At 50.4% G+C, this 20,519-nt stretch overlaps 1 protein-coding gene across 7 annotated transcripts in view; it reads right to left on the bottom strand.

The window, feature by feature from the left end:
• Window positions 1-20,519, bottom strand: part of Csmd2 (CUB and Sushi multiple domains 2) — a 569,993-nt gene that overhangs the window by 331,573 nt on the left and 217,901 nt on the right. For all 7 annotated transcript variants that reach the window (XR_010066645.1, XR_010066640.1, XR_010066641.1 and 4 more), the window contains exon 5: window positions 13,266-13,473. Coding sequence is in view for 1 of the 7 variants with exons in the window: in XM_063288624.1 (XP_063144694.1) it covers window positions 13,266-13,473 (208 nt within the window). In the remaining 6 variants the exon portion in view is untranslated. The remainder of the gene's footprint in view (window positions 1-13,265; window positions 13,474-20,519) is intronic.

Raw genomic sequence — 20,519 nt, 5'->3', positions numbered from 1 at the left:
TGATTGCCTTCTCTCCTGTCACCCTGGGGTTTGTAGACGGGAGGCAAAGGGCACTAGAGGGAATCCTGATGGGACAGGTGGCTGGTAAATTGATTCCTCCCCAAACCTGGGGTGCAGCAGGGAGCTGTGCCCCCATTAAGTCTCTTCCTTATTGCCATCTCCCTGTGCTGGTCTGTGGACTTGAGTGGAGAGTTAAAAGCTGATGGGAGCTACAGAATATGGTGAGGTGCCAGACAGCCATTTGCTTAGCAAACTAGCTAATTTTAACCTCTACCCCTCAGACCAAAACTCCTTTGAATAGGAAGAATTTTTTTTAAAAAAGTGATGTTTAACACATTTCTATTTTGTGTGCCTCCCTCCTCTTTCACCCCCCCCCCCCCCCCCCGCCAGAGCCTAAGTGATTTCTTGTTCAAAAGGTGGTGAGGGGTAGGGAGGGAAAGACAAAAAGAGAAAACAAACAGCCCAGAGACTCTCGAGAGCCCAGTGGCTCTCGAGGTCAGTCCTCTCCAGTCCTGCTCACTGCTGGGCTGTTTTCAGTGGTTTTAGGACTAGCCAATGACTTGCATGATTTAAGATCTTTTTTGGCGCTGATCATCAGCCTTCTCTGGCCAAGCAGTTTGCTGATTAATTATTAATCAGACAGAGTTGAGGAGGAGTAATCAGCAAGAGTCAGTGCTAATTTGCAAATGTCCCCCAGGAAGGTGATTACTTAAAATACTTGGTGGAGAGGCTCCATGTTAACCTTTGCAATTAGCCCACAGGACGCTGAGCGGCCAAGCATGGTCCTCAGGGCAAACCCACCCTAGAGTCCTACTAAGTGTCAAGCCCAGGATCTGGGCTTTTTCCCCCCATTATTCTGTGGGCGATGGATGTGGGGAGAACAGGAAGGGCATGAAAAAATACAGACATCAGTAAGCAAGAAAATACTACGTTTCAACAAAGGCCTGGAATAAAGCAAGATATAATGATAGACAGGTAGAGGTGCTGAGACTGTATGGACTGGAAGGCTTTCTCGGGAAGGGGATATTTAAAGTGAATTCAATGTTTCAAAACACACGGGCCTTTTAAGTGTGTGTGTGTGTGTGTGTGTGTGTGTGAGAGAGAGAGAGAGAGAGAGAGAGAGAGAGAGAGAGAGAAAGAGAAAGAGAGAACACTCTCTGATGACATACAATTTTACAATTTTAAAGGAATAAGCCCAGGCAGTGGTGATGCACACTTCTAACTCCAGCTCTTAGGAGGCAGAGGCAGGCAGATCTCTGAATTCAAGGCCAGTCAGGGCTATGTGGAGCAACTCTGTCTAGGAAAACAAAACAAAATAAAACCAAAGGAACAGAATCTTAAAGCCAGTGGGAAGAAGTCCAGAGACAAGTTCTGTTAGTACATCTAGCGAAGGATGAAAATGGGATGTAGCTGGGCCATGGTAAGGATGAGAAAGGCAGGGAAGAAGGCTGAGGGGAAGCTAGGCAAAGTGGAAGCTTGCTGTAGGACAAGACAGAAAGCCACGATAGGATCTGCTTTATGAAACAGAATTTTCCTTGCTTCCTGGAGAACCGACACTGGGATGAGTAGACTCAGGTCACTGAGTGGCCCAAAGACACTGAGTGGCACAGAACGGGCAGAAGCAGCTTATCCTTGGAGACAGAGAGACATGGGAACCCATAGAGAAGGTCGGGAGAGGAGCCATGGCAGTAGGAAGGGGAGGAGAAGTTCCAATGGAAAAGAAACCATCCAAGTCAGCAGAAGAATGTATTAACCAAAGAACACACAAGCATGATGGAATACAAGCCTGAAAAGAATGAAACTCTGACACTACGGACCTGGAAAATGTTCTCCTAAACACAGAGTCAAATTCAGAGGAAGAGAGAGAGGAGTGGTCACCACAGGCTGGAGGCTGTCACTCAGCAGCTATGTAGTTTCAGCTGGGGGTTGGGGGAGGTTGGATGGACAATAGACAAGGCTGTTCTCCAGTGTCTTAATGACATCAAATTGTACATTTAATGGGGAAAATGGCAAGTTTCATGTAATACATATTTCGCCACACTAAGAAAAGACGTTTATTTTGGATGTGTTTATTTTGAGACTGCTGTTAATGTACATGGAGCTTGGAGGACAGAAAATTAAACAGGGAGCTATTGGCATATAGTTGGTATTATGAACAGACTGTGAGGGCACCTGGCAACGAGGGGGGATGGGAAAAGGGGGAAGGTTCTGGACCTCTTGGGTCTAAGTGAAAAACTGGGCAGAGAGAGACAGGGCAATGGAGAAGAAAAAAGAGAAGTTCACAGGAATGGTTGTGGTAGCAGGCAAGGCATCTCTTGGTAGCCAAGAGAAAGAGACTGTCTTAGTTAGGGTTACTATTGCTGTGATAAAACGCTATGGCCAAAAGGCAAGCTGGGGAGGAAATGGTTTGGCTTACACTTCCACATCAAGGAAAGTCAGGACAGGAACTCAAACCAAGACAGGAACCTAGAGGCAGGAGCTGATGCAGAGGCCATGGAGGGATGCTGCTTACTGGCTTGCTCTCCGTGACTCGCTCAGTTCTTATTGAACCCAGGACCACCAGCTTAGGGATGGCGCCGCCCACAATGGGCTGAATCCTTCCCCATCCATTACTGACTAAGGAAATGCCCTACATGCTTGCCTACTGCCTCATCTTATAGAGATATTTTCTGAATTGAGGATCCTTCTCTGATGATTCTAGCTTACACCAAACATGTTGCCAGAAAACCAAATCACATGAGGATGGACCAGTGATACTGAATTTGGCTACCTGGGTTAGGGGCGGGGGGTGGGGTGTGTGAACCTGAAGCCTTAGTAAGATGTGTTTTAGTGGCAATGTTGAGCATAACTAAGAAAGAGAATGGGCTCAGCACCTAGGGTAGCTGAGAAACTGTGTAGTAACTGACCGGGATGGAGAAGCGGTGATTTTTTTTTGGGGGGGGGTGCCTGTTTGCTTTAGGTTTTAGATGGTAGATACAGTCACATGGCTGGGTGCTATTAGGCGTATCCAGAGTAGATAAAAGATGAAGAAATGAGAAGGTGACTCCAGCAGGGATGGCCTGGTGAAGATGAGACCTGGGGCATGACGGGGAGGCTTGTCTGGGGGAGGAGCAGGCACGGGAGCGGGAGGAGTGGGAGCAGCAGCGGGAGGGGCAGGAGCAGGAGCAGGAGCAGGGGTAGGGGCAGGGGCAGGGGCAGAGGCAGGGGCAGGAGTGGAAGCAGGAGGAGGAGCAGGAGCAGGAGGAGGAGCAGGAGCAGGAGCAGGAGCAAGAGGAGGAGCAGGAGCAGGAGGAGGAGCAGGAGGAGCAGGAGCAGGAGGAGGAGCAGGAGCAGGAGCAGGAGGAGGAGCAGGAGCAGGAGCAGGAGGAGGAGCAGGAGCAGGAGGAGGAGCAGGAGCAGGAGCAGGAGCAGGAGGAGGAGCAGGAGGAGCAGGAGCAGGAGGAGGAGCAGGAGCAGGAGCAGGAGGAGGAGCAGGAGCAGGAGCAGGAGGAGCAGGAGCAGGAGGAGGAGCAGGAGCAGGAGCAGGAGGAGGAGCAGGAGCAGGAGGAGGAGCAGGAGCAGGAGGAGGAGCAGGAGCAGGAGCAGGAGGAGGAGCAGGAGCAGGAGCAGGAGCAGGAGGAGGAGCAGGAGCAGGAGCAGGAGCAGCAGGAGGAGCAGGAGCAGGAGGAGGAGCAGGAGCAGGAGCAGGAGCAGGAGGAGGAGCAGGAGGAGGAGCAGGAGCAGGAGCAGGAGGAGGAGCAGGAGGAGGAGCAGGAGCAGGAGCAGGAGCAGGAGGAGGAGCAGGAGCAGGAGCAGGAGGAGGAGCAGGAGGAGGAGCAGGAGGAGGAGCAGGAGCAGGAGCAGGAGCAGGAGGAGGAGCAGGAGCAGGAGCAGGAGCAGGAGCAGGAGCAGGAGCAGGAGCAGGAGCAGGAGCAGGAGCAGGAGCAGGAGCAGGAGCAGGAGCAGAGAATATTGATTGTAGGCACACAAGGTATGGCAGAGATGAACTCAACAAGTATTTTATCTGCTCATCCACATTTCCTGGCTTCCTGAGAGCTGGTATAGACCGTGTGGTATTTTCCAACCAATGAAAAAGGAGCCATAAGTAAAGTATATCATACCTGGGGTAGGATAGTGAAAAGTCCATGCTGGATGCTCAATTCGCATTCCCGGCCACGCCACTGGAGGACATCACATATTCTAGATATTGCAGCCACCAGATGGTGGGATGTTCTTGAGCCTGGGTATCCACTTGCACAATTCTGGATTACAGACACTTTCATCAAGCAAGAAGCATTCCTTAGGGGCATCACAGTGGGATTTTGGGCTAATGGCTTTTTCTTCTTAAAATTTATTTATTTCGTTTGTATGAGTGTTTCACCTGCATATAAATCTGTGCAACACAAATGCATCTGGTGCCTATAAAGGGCAGAAGGCGGTACTGGGTCCCCTGGGACTGGAGACACAGTTGTGAGCCACCATGTGGGTGCTGTGAATCGAACCCCGGTCCTCTGGAAGAGTACCCTGGGTCGACAGTTTCCAAGGTATGGAGAGTCAAGAGGTGAGGCTGCTGTGGGAGGCAAGGGCTAGTTAGATCCGAATGGATCTTGTGTGCCTTATCAAGGCCTTGAATTCTGTTCTGTTAGACAACAGAGAGTGATTGAAAGCTTTCGCCTGGGGCTTAGCATGTCAGAGCTGCATTTTAATTAAGCCATTCTGGTGGCAGTGGGAAGAATGGATTAGTGAGAGCCAAGATGCTGGGAGATGAGGAAAAGGGGCTATTAAAGCCCACGAAGAAGATGAGATGACGGGCTGAATTCAGGGAGTAGTAACCAGAGTAGAAAGACATATTGTAGGCGGTACACTGGGAGAGCTTAACCCTTAATTCTCCCTGAAGGTGCAGAAAGGAGAAAACACTCAAAACAAAATGCCCAGCATAAGTGTTATAGAACATCCTCCAAGATGGCGTTTGGAATGCTCTCAGCATGAATGGGCTCGAGGAAGGCTGAGGTTTGGAGGAGGAAGTCGATGAGGAGAATAACAGGAACCAAAGACTGGGGAACGCCGTGTAGGCTACTCTTCAAGAAGCTTGGGTCACGCTGGTGTGGTTTGTCACACCTCTAATCCCAACACCTAGGAGGGAAAGGCAGGTGGGTCCTTGTGAGCTAGAAGCCCACCTGACCCAGACGAAGAGACCAACCATTCTAACAGATTTTCACATACCAGCTGTCTGTGTGAATCCTGCTGCCTTGATGACTCTGTAAGATTAAATGAATTTAAGGCTCAGAGAGAGGGGGAGGGAGGGAGGGTGGGAAGGAGGGAGAGCTCCAAGGATGTAGATCAGTCCTCAGAACCTGGAAAGTGCTTGCAGGAGCTACACAGGGGAGAAATGCTGGTGGAATGTAATAGGCTGGACTCAGTCATGAAGGATCAGAATGCACAGTTGTGGCCAAACACAGAAATGGAGGCCTTGGGCATTCCAAATGAATTAACACTCTTCTGGAAAACAGGGCTTGCCAGAATGCGGGGGCCCTCAGAAGGGCCCAAAACAATGCCTTCCATCTGTCTTAACCACACCGCCAGGCACCTGGCAGCTCCTCGGGAGAGGTTGAGGACAGCATCTTGCTGTCTGTGCCCTTCACAGCCCTGGCACAGGCCTCCTAGCAGATGAAGTACTTAGTACAAACCTGTTGCATGCCGTCAGAGCCATGGGGGGCAGGCCAGCTGCCCTACTTCCACTTCCCACTCACAGAACTGTGAGCCCCAAGCTCCAGCAGAGCCCCTGTGTCTATGGCAGACAACATAGCCTTGAGCCCTGCTCTCCCAGCTCAGACTTTTGTTTTCTTTCTGAAAGCATGTCGTCACCTGCAGAAGGGAGGAGGAGGCGTCACACTGTTCCTCAGCAGAGAGCTTGGGAGCCAGGCCTTGCTTGGCCCTGCAGACTCGTACATGCCAGCGGCCTGCTAGGGCCCTAATCCTTTCCCATGGCTTGGCTATCGAGCTTGTAATGCTATTTCCAACTCCGAGAGATGCATGAGATGAGATTTTAAAAGGCTAGTTATTTATGGCCTGGCTCCTGATGGATACAACAGATGCAATTTCATGGGTTCCATCAGAAGCAAACAGTTTCCTGGTGTGACCTAAAGCAGTGCCGTGTGGCAGGGATACGGAAGCATCACCCAGCTGGGTACCACAGCAGGTTTCTAGTCTCAGCCTCAGTTTGTCTGCTTGCTCAAGAGATGCCCTGGGTTAGGCACAGCATCCCTGGTCTGCATACTGTCCCCACTGCTTTCTGGGCATGTCTGCTAACTTGGGAACCTTGATCCTACCTAGCTTCTGACACTCAAGGAAGAGAAAGCCTCAGGAGACACATTCCAAGCCATGCCTGAGTTTCAGAGGCAGCTAGGGCATGGTGGTGGTTCCACAGCGCACCTCCCCCACCCCGCCCTCGGCCGGAAGGTTCCACCTTTCCTCTCAGTGATGGCTCCCCTGGGGTTTCTATCGTGGGGTCTTTGCTGCTCTTCCTCCCCCATCTGGTCACCTGTTATGACATCTCACAGGTGTCTGCTGTTCACTCTGTGATTGTCTGGGGATCCTAAGTTTTCACAAGGGCACAGGCCTTGCTTGTTTTCTTCACTGCTATGCTCCCCAGGGCCAGGGCCAATGCCAGAAGGCACAGGCAGAAGAACTATGTATGATACCCCCTACACCAGAGAGCCTTTCTGGCTCGTCAACACCAGGGACCCTTCCTTCCTGTTCCAGGCTGATGGCAAAATTTTCCTCTTTCTTTGGCTCAACATAAAACCCATCCCTAGGGACACATTGCTCAGAGTCTTAGACGCAATATGTCAAAAGACTGACAACTTTTCTGAAGGACAGACAGTCTTTTTTTTTTTCTTTCTTTCTTTTTTTTGGAGCTGAGGACCGAACCCAGGGCCTTGCACTTTCTAGGCAAGCGCTCTACCACTGAGCTAAATCCCCAACCCCAGGACAGACAGTCTTAATGTTAGACTTTCTACCCCCCCGGGGTTCCCATCCTTGGAGTCAACCCTACTTCACTGTCTGCAAGAGGTTGGCCAGATTCTGGCTAATGGGAATATCTCTGGTTTCAATGTTTTTGAGGGGTGGGTAAATGATTATGTGGCTGTGGTACGACTGCCCACGCAGGCCCAACGAAAAAGGCCAGGGCCCCTTATCAGCCCCTAATGCACTGCAGGCTACCGCCATTGTTCCTCACTACTCTCTTAGTCACTTCAGAAATTCGATGTGAGAGCCCATTGCCAGAAACACCACCCATTTGACTCTAGTATAAGCTACTGGTGACCTACAAGCTTCGTCTTTATTGGCTAGTTTTCACAGTGCTGGATGGTGCTATGCATGCTACTGGGGAGAAGAAGAGTAGTTACCAGCCTTACTGGGCTGTGAACCCTGCAAGCCAGCAGAAGGCTAGCCTGCCAAGATAAACGCCCGCTGGCCACAGATGGGTCAATGCCATGGCAGTAACCGAAAACTTTCTGATCAGACTTGAGGTGCACTCTACAAAAGGAGAACTTATTCCGGGTCACAGGCCTGCCACTACTAGTCTGCTAAGTGGACGTAACATTAAAGACACCTTGTTATAGCCACAGATCAGGACCTCTCTCAGCTCTCCTCAGAAAGGCCCCTTGCAGTAGATGTGATTGACAGAGAAACCGGCAATTGGTCAACATGCAGAGAAGAGGAGACTGCAGAGTGCCCAGCCCAGAATGAGCATCAACACCACACCCGCTCCCCCACAAGCTCAAGGATCACCATGGAAGAGGGGGCGGTATAGTTGTAAAAGCCAGAGGCAGTGGTTGACTATAGGTAAAATGTTTCCTGGACACAGCAGTGGAGTCACACATATGAACTGACAGTGGCTGGGTAACCAAGCCAGACAACATTCTAGTAGGGTGTGGGCAGTAGGTAAGGGAGTCCCACACCTAGCTGGGGTGCCCTGGGGCAACTGATCACTGCTGGGAGAGGGGAATCCTCTCTCCTGAGGGATGTGGTCCTTGAGAGGCTGCCTCCCTTGCGGTAGGTGGCCTACACTCATGTATATATTGGCACATTAAATGTACTTCACATGTTAAGAAAAGAAGACATGGAATTGGGAGGGGACAGTGACGCTGGGGATAGAAAAACTGGAGGGAAGGGATATGGGGCTTGATCCAAACACAGTAAAATGCATGCGTGAAATTCTCAATCAATAAAAAATAAAACAAAGCACGATGACCACTTCCTTCTAGAACAGCTGACACAGGTGGGTGTCAGAGACCAGGTGGGAATCTGAGACCAGGTGGGAATCTGAGACCAGGTGGGAATCTGAGACCAGGTGGGAATTTGAGACCAGGTGGGAATCTGAGACCAGGTGGGAATCTTTTTTGCCTACTCATGGAGAAAGCCTGCCTGAAAAGAATACTAGTCCATGGGAGAGCAAACCCTAGGGAGGAAAGATGGCATAATTTGGTAACCTTGATCCAGCAGTACTTGAAGCCAGATCCTGGATTCTTTTTTCAGTAACAGAAGCCAACACATTTCCTTTGTAGCTTAAGTCAGTTGGAAATGGGGTTTCAGTTCTTGAAGGGAAAGAGTCTTGGCCCTTGGATTTCTCTTTTCAGGCCCTGGGAGAATCTCCTTTATACCTGTTAGAAAAAATACCTAACACACGATATTGTAAACCATTGAATAATATTATCCCCCTGGCACTAGCTGTGAGCTCCAGGGTCTAGTAGAGTGTGTGGCTATTACAAAAAACGTTTGTGGACTGAATGAATATCTCCCCAGGACCCTGGTCTGTGTCTTTGTCCTCAGCATCTAGAAAAAGCCTGGCTCATAGAAGGATCTCAATAGATGCTTATGGAAAATAAGTAGAAGGGAGTCATAAAGCACACAAATAACTCAAACTAACATTGGCTGTGAATAATAAGCAGATAGGTATTATGAGCAGACCCCACAGGCAGGCACCATGCGCCTTCTGGCTCCGCCTCCTTCTAATGGTCCCTCAATAAAACACCTAGTCAAAAAGTCGCTGAGATCAAATGGCTCCAGTGTGCTTAAATTCCATGTGTCGGATGCCTAATAATTAAAACAAGGTCTTTCAAAGGGAGAGAGTGTAGCCCCAAAACATTGAAAGCGACTGTCTGCAAGGTAGACCGGAACTTTCATGTCTGTAACTATATGAACAAAAGCAAGCAAAGGATGTGATATAAGGGACTCTATGGGTGAGAGCGGAGTCTGTCACGTCCATAGAGATGTCCCATCTTGCCTTTTGTCCCTCAGAGAATGGACCTGGAGAGGTCTCCAGATGGGGAGTATCACACCAGAGGGGAGTCTGGCAGCTGTGTACACATTTGGTTCTTTCCGCATGCTCTACAGCATGAGCCTCACTTTCAAGTGTGAAAAGCGAGTCCTGAAGGGTCATTTACGATCCTGGGATTAGACAGCTACTTAAGGCCCTGGGAATCTGACTCCCAGACTGCCCTTTTCTTGCCTAGATGGCATGATGGAGCCTGAGTCCTATGCACTGGGAGGATAGGCCACAAGACAGAGGAAGGAAGAAGAGGGATGGGTCTAGCAGTTTCTCCCCTGCCTTCCCTGCAGCGATTGCCCCATTCGTGGAGAGGCCATCTTTGCAGCCAGCTGGCAATAACTTCTCATCTCAACTTGACCCGATGTCCCCCAGAGACCCAGGTCCCACATACAAACAGCTTCATGCGTCCCCAAGCCCACCCCTTTGAAGGTATCAGGGTCTCTTGAGGATAGCAATGTTGAGAACGTTTTCATTTAATGTGATGGAAAGGTGTGGATTCCGTTGGGGGTCAGAGGTCGAGCCTACCCACTGAGTAAGAGCAGCACCGATGCTCACCTTCCCGCCCCTGGTCAGTAAAAAACAGCCCTCTGGTGTGTGCATATGTATATACACAGCTGTGAGAGGGATGGGGTGCTAGCTCAGTGCTACATCCGTGGCAGTGATATGCAGGGCCATGCCTGGGTACTGGAGTAGCATGTGTGTTTCAGGGGTAGAGCAGATTGGGTTGGGATTGTTCAAACACAGTCTTTGCTCATAATCAATGCCCTGCTCCCATCAATGACTGAAGGGAGAGAGGATCTAAGTCCTAGGGCTCTCCAAACATGGTAGAACAGTCGAGATCAGGGCTCGTGGTAGTAACAGCCTTTCCACAACAGGCATTGGGAGGTTCTAGAAGGCCAATATGAGCCAGAGAGACTAAGACCTCCAAGATGTTATTTATAGGCTGCTGGGCTCTGAGGTTGGGCTACCCCTGCTGTTTATCTGTGGTTCACCCCCAACCTGCCTCCCCACCTTTCATTATATCACCTCGAGGCTGCCAAGTGACTATTTCCTGCCATGCTCCAGGCCACTGGTGTCCTTTGCTTGGTGAGCTTGAGATCTGACAGGAGGCAGGCTCACTTCTGAAACAGCCTTATGTGGCAAACTGGGAAGTTACAAATCATTCCCATACCAGTCCAGAACATCCCACTGAACAGAGCCTCCATGAAAATCCCAGTGTTATTCTTACCTGACAGAGGGAAGAAAGGGAAACTGAGTATATGCCCCCTTTTCCTTCAAATCCTTGGCAACCTGCTGCTGGGACAGGGAGTGGCAGGCATGTTCTTTCAAAGGACTCCTGTCTCCTCCACAGACAGACAGACACTCATGCATTCAAATCTGCCTCTTTTAAGAGAACCCAGAATTTGAGAGCACAGCCTGGAATCTCACTTAATGCTCACAAACTGGTCAACTGGTCTACCCAAACCAGCAGCATAGCTTTTTTCCCCCTAAGTATCTGAGGAACCCTTGAAAGAAAGGCACAGGGGGAAAAGTCGCCCCTTCCCAAACTCCCAGCCTTAGTCCCAAGCTTATTTTACCTGGGATTGCCAGGTTTGTAGAAATCAGAACAACAAACGCATCCTGCCTAGCACCTGTAACACCAGCCCTCCTAGTAAGTAGAAATTACTATTATAGCAAAGGGTTGAGAATGACATCCCCAGTGATCTCTACATAATGTCTTCTGCTCTTGGGGACTTAAAGGAACAAGCTGACTCTTTTGAGATCTGTTTTAGTTCTGGTGATGTGTAGACTCATGGCTGGGGGCCGAGGTCCTAGAGGATTGTTTGACCCATGTATGAACAACTGAGTCAAATAGGGTTGAGGCTGGAAGAGAGAGAAGGACACTCGTCCTTCCATCTGTGTATAGAGGCTGAAAACAGCATACCTAAGAAGAAACAAAGCAGTGGCATAGTCTAAGCCCCGAGAAAAAGACACTGGGTGCTAGCTAGCTACAGAGACGTGGGAACCCATCACAGACAACACGTCGTAGTCGACTGGAAAGACAGGTTCTGAGTGGCATTAACTTGAGCTGCAAGCCCAGCACTGGGTGACCTAAAACAAGTAGCAGAAGCTCTCTGGTCCTTATTTTTCCTCTGTTGTAAAGAGAGGGAAAGTATACAACTTACTTCATAGGAATCTTACGAACATGCAGTGAACTTGAGCTATAAGGAACTGAGAGCCGGCCTGGTACCTACGGGTAGAAAATGCTCAGTGATCACTTTCATCACAATCTATTTCTGAGGACTCTAACGATGCATGGAAGATTTTCATGATTCCATGCTAAGTTAAAAATACATGAGCAGAGAGAGTCAGATACTATGTCATAATAAAATATATAAATTGCCAGCTATGAAAAAAAAAAAGGCCAAGGGGGCGCATGCCATGGTTTTAATCAGTGTCTCCCACTTCTGTCTTTTCATATTTTCCATTCGCTGTCAGAAGAATGAGTGTTTTACGATGTGATCCTAGGGCCCCAGGGTCTGCAGGCTGAGCAGCTCAGGAGAACGCCAGTTCCTTGCGCCCACTCTGATCAGAGCCACATTTACAGAACACCCAACCTCCAAGGTGGCCTCAACACCCAACCTTCAAGGTGGACTTCTTCACCCAACAAGAGCATATTCCTCAAAGGGCTGCATCTGGCTCGGCTCCCCCCACCTCTCTCTCTCTCTCTCTCTCTCTCTCTCTCTCTCTCTCTCTCTCTCTCTCTCAATTCAAGACAGGTTTTCTCTGTGTAACAACCCTGGCTGTCCTGGAACTCACTTTGTAGACCATGCTAGCCTCGAATTCACAGAGAATGCCTACCTCTGCCTCCCGAGTGTTGGGATTAAAGGTGTATGCCACCACTACCTGGATCAGGAAGGTTTTTCACCTCCATGATATCTGGCAGGCAGGAGTTGCACAATCATAGCCTTCTATCCTTCCTCTCCCTCCCAGCTCCCTCTTTCCCTGTCTGATCACCACCCCAGTGACTACCCTGTCTGTGTACACATTCACCTCCTCTGGCTCTCAAGCCCCCTAATTCCTGCTTTGCCTGGAATATCCAGCAATGCCTTTCTGCACCCCTGTCTCATGTCCTGAGCAATTCCTGCCCCCCCAAAAGAAACAACAAAGATGCCCGTCCCAGTCTGTCCTACATCTGGAAACTTTCCTGCTGGATCCCGATGTGCCACAAACACCCCTAGTCATCCTCATTCTGGTAAGAGAATCACACTGTGAGTCTAAGAGCACACATTTATATGTCCCATCACTGGAAAGGCTGGTCACACAACCTCCCTAAGCCATCCTTGGCTTCCGTGGGCACACACTAACAGTCAGAACTTGTAGACACCAACCAAGGATGGAGGTCAAGTCCACCAGTTCTCCCATGCCCCTCCTCCTCCCTGACCTGCCAACATCCGGAAGTGTTCGGGATGTTCACGAAGAAGAGAGGCCCCCTGACATAGCTGGCAAGAGGGAGATGAATTCCTTCATTCACACACACACACACACACACACACACACACACACACACACACACACACACACACACTGAAAGGTCCCAGCAATGCTTGGAAGAGCAGTGGCCCCCGAAGGTGCTTGTGCCATCCAGAAATGCAACATGATTCCACACAGTGCTACCTTGTCCAAAGCTCGTGTCATGAGACCAAAGCCTTTTTAGCTTTAATTCTGATTTCTCCGCTAAGTTCCATCCTGAAACCAGCAAGGGCACACTTCGGATCAGATATGGAAATCCCTGTACAAACCGCATCTCCACTTTAAAACCATGCAGCGATTTCTCATTAAGGACGAGATGCAAGGACTCCAGAGCTCAAAACAAGCCAGTGGGGAGGAGGCTGCGAAGGACACCTTGGACAGTCCAGTCCTCCCCAGCTGCAGAGACCACAAAGGAAGAAGGGGGGCTGGCGGGGAGACTCACCAGAGAGAGGAGCCTTCGGTCCCTGTGACCTCCAGGAAGTCATATCCATCCTCTAACTGGAAGTCAATAAACACCAGGGCGATTGTGTCCCCAAGCTCAGCCAGGATAGTCCATGTGCAGTCCGCATTGTTGTGATACTCAGCAGGAAAGTGGGGGCTGGAGATGATGCCACTCTGGCCGCGCAGGGTCCCGCCACAGGCGTCATCCGCTGTGGGGAAAGACAAGAGGCTCCTGTGAATGGCAGGACTTCTGGTCTCTGATTTCACCAATTGATTGGGGCTGAAGGGGGTCCTGACATGTGATTGTATGATTGTCACCAGTCTGGTCTCCTATGAGGACAGCTCACTCTTTGAGAACATAAGTAAATAGTAGAACAAGTTACTTAAATGAGTCAACTTGGGAAGGAGAAACAGAAGAGGCCTCATTGGAGCTGGCTTCTGTAGGCTAAATAAATAGTTCGCTAGACAGAGCAGGTGGGGAAGGTACAGTCTCTAGAGAAGGGGGTCGAAGGCCTTCATCTGGAAGGTTCTGAGCCTCAGGACAGCTGAAGGACAGGACATTCACCCCAACCTTAAGAGGAGAAGAGGAGGACGCAGTGCAAGGCAGACAATGAAAGCAGGGTGTCTGAGTCCTGCAGGAGTCACAGTGGGAGGGAGGAGAAGGCAGCAGGAAAAGTCAAGTTAGCTTCTTGCTGACCTGTTTGGGCTCTGCCTGCAGCCTAAGGAGGGCTGCTCTGAGGTGTGGCACCTCAGCAGGGAGTCAGAGGCCAGAGCCACAGTAAAGAGACTCCCTTGGTGCTGAGGGACAGAAGGTGTGGGGAGGGGAGAGCGAGGAGCAGGGGGTAGGGAGAGTGAGGACATTGTGTTACATCAAGAGTGAAAGGAAGCAGGTGGCCATGACAGGGCTGGGGTGGTGTGAGGGAGGGGTGAAGGAGGGGATGGTGGGGTGTGGAGGAGGGTGGAGGTGGGGTTGGTGGCTCCTCCTACTCCTATGGTGTGATAGTCACAAGGACAAAAGAGTGGCCTTGTTCCAGGGCCTGGACCGGGAGTCAGCCTGGGTTAGCTGGCTCTGTGGAGCAGGGTAGCCTGGGTTGGTGAGGAAGTCTCAGCCTAGGCCTGGTCCCCAGCAGTCTTTTGGTTAGGGTGATCCGTGGGATAAGAGGATGCTGGGTTGGGCCCACTGTGTTCTCAGTCAGCTCACCAAACTGCCTCTGTGAGTCCAGTCCTAGACACTGGCCTGCAGAGGGTGGACCTGCACCTGCCTGCAGACTACACTCTCAGGCCTGAGGATACTGATGTCTCCCATGTCCACAGCACACAACCTGAGGTCCTGGGTGTTCCAGTCACCTCAGTGATTGTTCCGCCTCCCCATCTTAGCCTAATCTCCATCCTGTCTCATAATGACATGGATGGATGGATGCAGCTCCCTGCCACTCAGGATCAGGCAAAGGACCCCTAACCACACACACACACACACACACACACACACACACACACACACACACACACACACACACTGCATGCTTTCCTATAATTATTTCCCACACTTCTTTGGTGAATTATCAGTTTCTCCATGTCTGGAGGTTGAAGGCAGAGATTGTGCTCTTGGCACCAAGCACCTAGCACAAAACAGGCACTCAGTAAGCATCTGATGAACCAAGGAACGGAGTGGTAAACTGAAGATCAGAGAGGTTAAGTTATATTGTCAGGGCCACACAGGAAGTGGCTAAGAGAGGGTTTTAGCTGACTCTCTCTACTAGGGTGGCAGTGTCCTCCACACTGAAGTCCTTCCCAGTTCAAGAGTGGCTTGCTAAGCCACTGGAAACTTTTCAACTATCCCAGCATTAGCCAGAGACCCCTGGACCATGCTGCAAGCAGGAACCAGGTCTCAAAGAACCGTTAGGCCAGAGCCACCTGTGTGCTTAGAGAATCTGTCATTCTTCCGTCTTGGGCTCCTCTGACCCCCTGGCTCTAGAACTATCCTGTTTTGATTGAGGATGCTATGAAAGCTGTTTGGAGATTTCCTCGCTCTTTAAACAAGACGTCGTATTTCATAGTTACAACTCTGGAGTCGTAAAATATAACCTTCAGCTCACACCGAGCCCTAAAATATTCATCTACACTTTCTCCTCTGGCAGAGGGCCTGCTGCGCCACCATCAAGTCATGCAGTCTGACGGGTGCAGGTGGGTCGCTCTGATATGCCTTTCCAAGCTTATGACTTTATTCATGATTGGCTTCAGCGTCTCCCAAAGTCTCTCCAATTAGCCATCATTTCAGAAAGCTATCCCTCTGTCCCCTCTGCCTCTGTTAGCTGCTCAGTTACTCACAGTGAAGGGAGGAATGGGAAAAACAAGGGATGCATGTGCCAGGCTTCTCCCAAGAGCACCCTGGGATGCCTGGGAGCTATGGCGGCCTGGCCTAAACTTTATAGATCTTTCTAGAGTCAGACCTTCACCATCATATATCAAGTATATCGAATATCCCCATAACCAGTTCTGCAGATTCTGCCCATCTCCGCCCTCTCAGAATCCTTGGGCTCAGAGGAATGAAAATCTCACAGGTCCTAGAGTGGAGTCACTATCCTGAAATTCCAGAGCAAAAAAAAAAAAAAAAAAAAAAAACAGAAGAAGCAGGCCTCTGACACCCTAAAGGCATTGCCTTGAGGCAAGCAATCCAAGGCTGGATCCTCATGGCTTCAAACACACACACACACACACACACACACACACACACACACACACACACACACACACTTCCCAACAATCCATTAGAGAGCCGGGATTCCCCCACCTGCACTGAGATGCAGTACACCCCCTCCTAACAAAGTGATCAGCCACTCTGACCTGTAGCTCCCTAGAAACCCTTAGTAACTTTGAGGTCAACTACCTCCTGGAGCTTATCCTAAAACTGGGGGCAGGATGACGATCTAGTCTTAATGGCTTTAGGTGCATGTCCAGTAAGGCAGCCTGTGTCCTCAGAATGAATTTTTAGGGAGAAACCTTATTTATCATCCTATGCAGGCGTGGATGTGTGTAGCATCAAAACCAGATGCATCATGGGAAAAGGTATGCACAGTGAACTAAGGCTTACCTAACCCTAACTTGTCAATCAAGACAAATCAACCAACCAATCAAACAAACAAACAAACAAACAAACAAACAAACAAACACCACTCATTCCATGCCCCAAGAAATCAACTCGTCTTCCTCACAGACCCACAAATGGAATCTTTGGGTAATGACAGCAGCTCAGGAGCCCAGTGTCTTTAGCCAGATTTTCTCTCTACACAGTGTCCCCTCATCTGGGTGTCCTGAGTGGAGAGGTACATTCAAGCTCTTCCTGATTGGTATCATAAAGTATTCTTCAAAACGCTCATGTTGATCTTGGCTCCGGTGAGGACAACCAGTCATCAAGAGGTTAAAGGGTTCTAAGGGCCCTGCCTTTCTCCATGGATTAACCCATTGAAGGGTTCATAATTTGCTAGAAACTTCCAGAGGTGGGGCATAATTGGAGGAAGTAGAGGGTGTGTCCTTTGAGGCTATCTCTTGCCCCATCCATTTTCCTGCTTCCTGGCAGTTTGTGGTAAACCGACTCCTTCACACATTCCCACCGCCATGATGTTTTGCTTCCTCTTAAGCCAAGGCAAGGGAACAAGCTGACCTTGGCCTTGAGTTTCCGAAACCACAAGCCCAAACAAATCCTTCTGCCCCGTTGTTAGTTGTTTCTCTCATGTACCTGTGAGGTAGTTAGAGTAGGTATGACCCCCATAGATCCATGTGTTTGAACTCTTGGCTGTAGGGAGTGGCACTATCAGGAGGTGTAGTCTTGTTGGAGGAAGTGTGTCACTGTCAGGGAGGGCTTTTGAGGATTTATGTATATGCTCAAGCTTCACCCAGTGTGGAACAGAGTCCCATTCTGTTGCCTTAGAATCAAGATGCAGAACTCTTGACTCCTTCTCCAGCCCCAGGCCTGCCTGCTGCCATGCTTCCACCATGAAAACAATGGACTAAACTTCTGAAACTGTAAGCCAGCCCCAATTAAATGATTTCCTTTATAAGAGTTGCTGTGGTCATGGTATCTCTTTATAGCAATAAAAATCCTAACTAAGACAAACTGTTAGTTATAGTGAGGCAACCTAATCAGTGCAGGATGGATTAGGAACATCTTCTTTGTAGAGTGTCTGTCATGGGCCAGGCAGAGCACTGAGAATCTTCAAGCCACTTAAAAAGTTAGTTGAGTCACCCCTGTGAAGATTAATGTTGATTATCAACTTGATAGAAACCTGAATCACCTGAGAGATGGAGCTCTTGGGCATATGTGGGAGGATTCTCTTGACTGTGTTCATTGATGTGGGAAGACCCTGTCTACTGTGGGCGGCACCATTCCCTGGCTGGGATCTTTTTTTTTTTTAAAGCATTTTTTTAAAGATTTATTCATTTATTATATATAAGTACACTGTAGCTGTCTTCAGACACACCAGAAGAGGGCATCGGATCTCTTTACAGATGGTTGTGAGCCACCATGTGGTTGCTGGGAATTGAACTCAGGACCTCTGGAAGAGCAGTCAGAGCTCTTAACCTCTGAGCCATCTCTCCAGCCCCCCCTGGCTGGGATCTTGAACTGCATAAGACAAGGCAAGAAATTAAGCTGCACTTATGTCTCTTTTCCTAATGGTGGATGCTTTGAGCACCTGCCTTCCCTGTACTTCCTTACACCTGCCACCCTGGCTTCCCTGCACCTGCTGCCCTGGCTTCCCTGCACCTGCCACCCTGGATTCCCTGCACCTGCCACCCTGGCTTCCCTGCACCTGCAACACCCTGGATTCCCCGCACCTGCCACCCTGGCTTCCCTGCACCTGCCATCCTGGCTTTCCTGAACCTGCAACACCCTGGCTTCCCTGCACCTGCAACACCCTGGCTTCCCTGCACCTGCCACCCTGGCTTCCCTGCACCTGCCACCCTGTCTTCCTTCCACCTGCCACCCTGGCTTCCCTGCACCTGCCGCCCTGGCTTCCCTGCACCTGCCACCCTGGCTTTCCTGCACCTGCAACACCCTGGCTTCCCTGCACCTGCCACCCTGGATTCCTTCCACCTGCCACCCTGGCTTCCCTGCACCTGCCACCCTGGCTTCCCTGCACCTGCCACCCTGGATTCCCTGCACCTGCCACCCTGGCTTCCCTGCACCCGCCACCCTGGATTCCCTGCAACACCCTGGCTTCCCTGCACCTGCCACCCTGTCTTCCTTGCACCTGCCACCCTGGCTTCCCTGCACCTGCCACCCTGTCTTCCCTGCACCTGCAACCCTGGCTTCCCTGCTATGGCTGACTACCTCCTTAAACTGTGAGCAGAAGAAACCTGTTCTTCCTTAGGTTGTTTTGATCTGAGTGTCATATCACAGACACTGAAGAGGAAACTAAAACAATCTCTGTGCTACAGATGAGGAAACTGAGGCTGAGTTTAAAACAGCCCCATAGGCACAGCTACCTATGCCAGAACTGGAATTGGAACTTAGGACTCTATGGCTTCAGCACTGCCCTGGTCCATACCTGTTTCTCTGCCTCACAGGTCTCCGTGAACCATGCTTGGCCCAGCTGTGCTCAGGCAGACGAATTAGGCTTCCCGGCCTCAACCTGCAGAGAGCCTAGGCCTCGAACTGCACCAACAAGAGGAAGGAGCTTCACGTTCACACGTTGCTGTGATTATGAGTCTCCTGTGGAGGTCATGAGATTGCCAACATCCTTGCCCACAGGGGCAGCGCTGGTCAAGACTAGGGGCATTAGGAACATAGCCCTGAGTTGTCCCAGCTTCTCTACCTGCTATTATCGCCAGAAACAAAGCCACCCACCTCACCTCTCCAGGCCTCGTCCCTTTCCTTCGCAACAGGAACTGGCAACACCATGGCCTCTTTAGGCTTCTGTAAGGATTAAATTATACAAAGCAGGGCCAGCATGTCAATCAGTGCTGGCCAGCAGTGTCTGTGGCAGAGAATCACAGTAGTAGCTGGAACAAGGCCCTTCGCCAGAAGCATGTATGAGCAGAACCCCAGTCCATTTTGAAGTCCATCGTGCCATTACTCCCAGTGACTGCTGGGAAAATGGGCACAGCGAGACTGAGTGGCTGGCCCAGGGCCTCTTAGCAAGCTGATACAAGTGACAAGGTGGAGACCTGCCTGAATCAGGGGATGGAACCTCAGACCCCATGCCATGACTTGTCCTGCTCCAGAAAGAACAGAGGTGAAAGGGGAAGAGAAGTGCTGGGAACTCTTGCAGGAATGAAGGAGGTCAACTCTTAGAGCTGCAGCCACACAGCCCAGTCTCAGCTAATCCTAGTCCATACAACAACGTGCCCTACCTGCAAACTGTTTGACTGACAGGCACAGTGAGCCCTGAGTCCTCTACTGTCTACACTCCTGTCTGGGATATCTGACTCCTGCCAGTGAGTCCTCACAGCATAGCCCTCAGTTGCAGAAGGAGCACTCCTTATGTCACCAGTTCACAAACACCCGAGGAACTTAGTTCTTGTGATTCTGCGGGACACAGACACCTGTCCTGGTCACCCTCCACTTCCCCCATCATCATTTCTATCTAGTGTGCATTTCAGAAAGAACTTTCTGGTCAACTTCAGACCTTCACTCATTAGCAAGGCCTATGAGCTACCCCTCACACAAATCCTTAAAGCTTGTTGTCCAGATTCTGCTAACAGAATGCTTATTCTCTAGGGGTCTGGTGGCAGCGAGCAGTGGTTGTCACGGTGCTCTAAGACCAAATCCATCTTGCTCCAGCCAGCCTCTCCGACCCCCACCTGTTTTTTGGTCCCTTGTGCCTCTGAATTCTCTTCCTCTTCCCAAAGCTTTCTTTGATCCAGGGCTGATGCTCTTTGAGTCAGAGGCTGGCTGCTGTAACACACATAGTCTTCCTTGCTGTGGATCAAAGAGTTTCCACCACGCTCCTGTCTCTTAAGGGACGTCTGTCTGCCTTTGAGAATGTGTCCAGAGTGGCAGGCACATCAAGGGATAGCACAGGCCCTGCCTTCTGCTCTCTGCTAGCTGGACAGAATCCAGATGGGCCAGGATCCTCAGAAGGAGGGCTCGTTGAGAGTCAGCTTCAGGACTGCCGTGCCTGGAACCCCGGTTGCTGTACAGCCCCCCTCTGCCTGTCCTGTGACTTACATCCTGTGCCCCACCCCCCATTTCAGCGGCACTTCATTTCAGTAGAACAGGGCCTTTCAAGCAAAGCTTAGAGAGCTTTGGCTGTGT

The sequence above is a fragment of the Rattus norvegicus genome, chromosome 5, assembly GCF_036323735.1.
Source record: "Rattus norvegicus strain BN/NHsdMcwi chromosome 5, GRCr8, whole genome shotgun sequence".
NCBI classification, from domain to species: domain Eukaryota; kingdom Metazoa; phylum Chordata; class Mammalia; order Rodentia; family Muridae; genus Rattus; species Rattus norvegicus.
The sequence above is the reverse complement of the archived record's forward strand: the minus strand, read 5'-3'. Positions and strand labels throughout refer to the sequence as shown.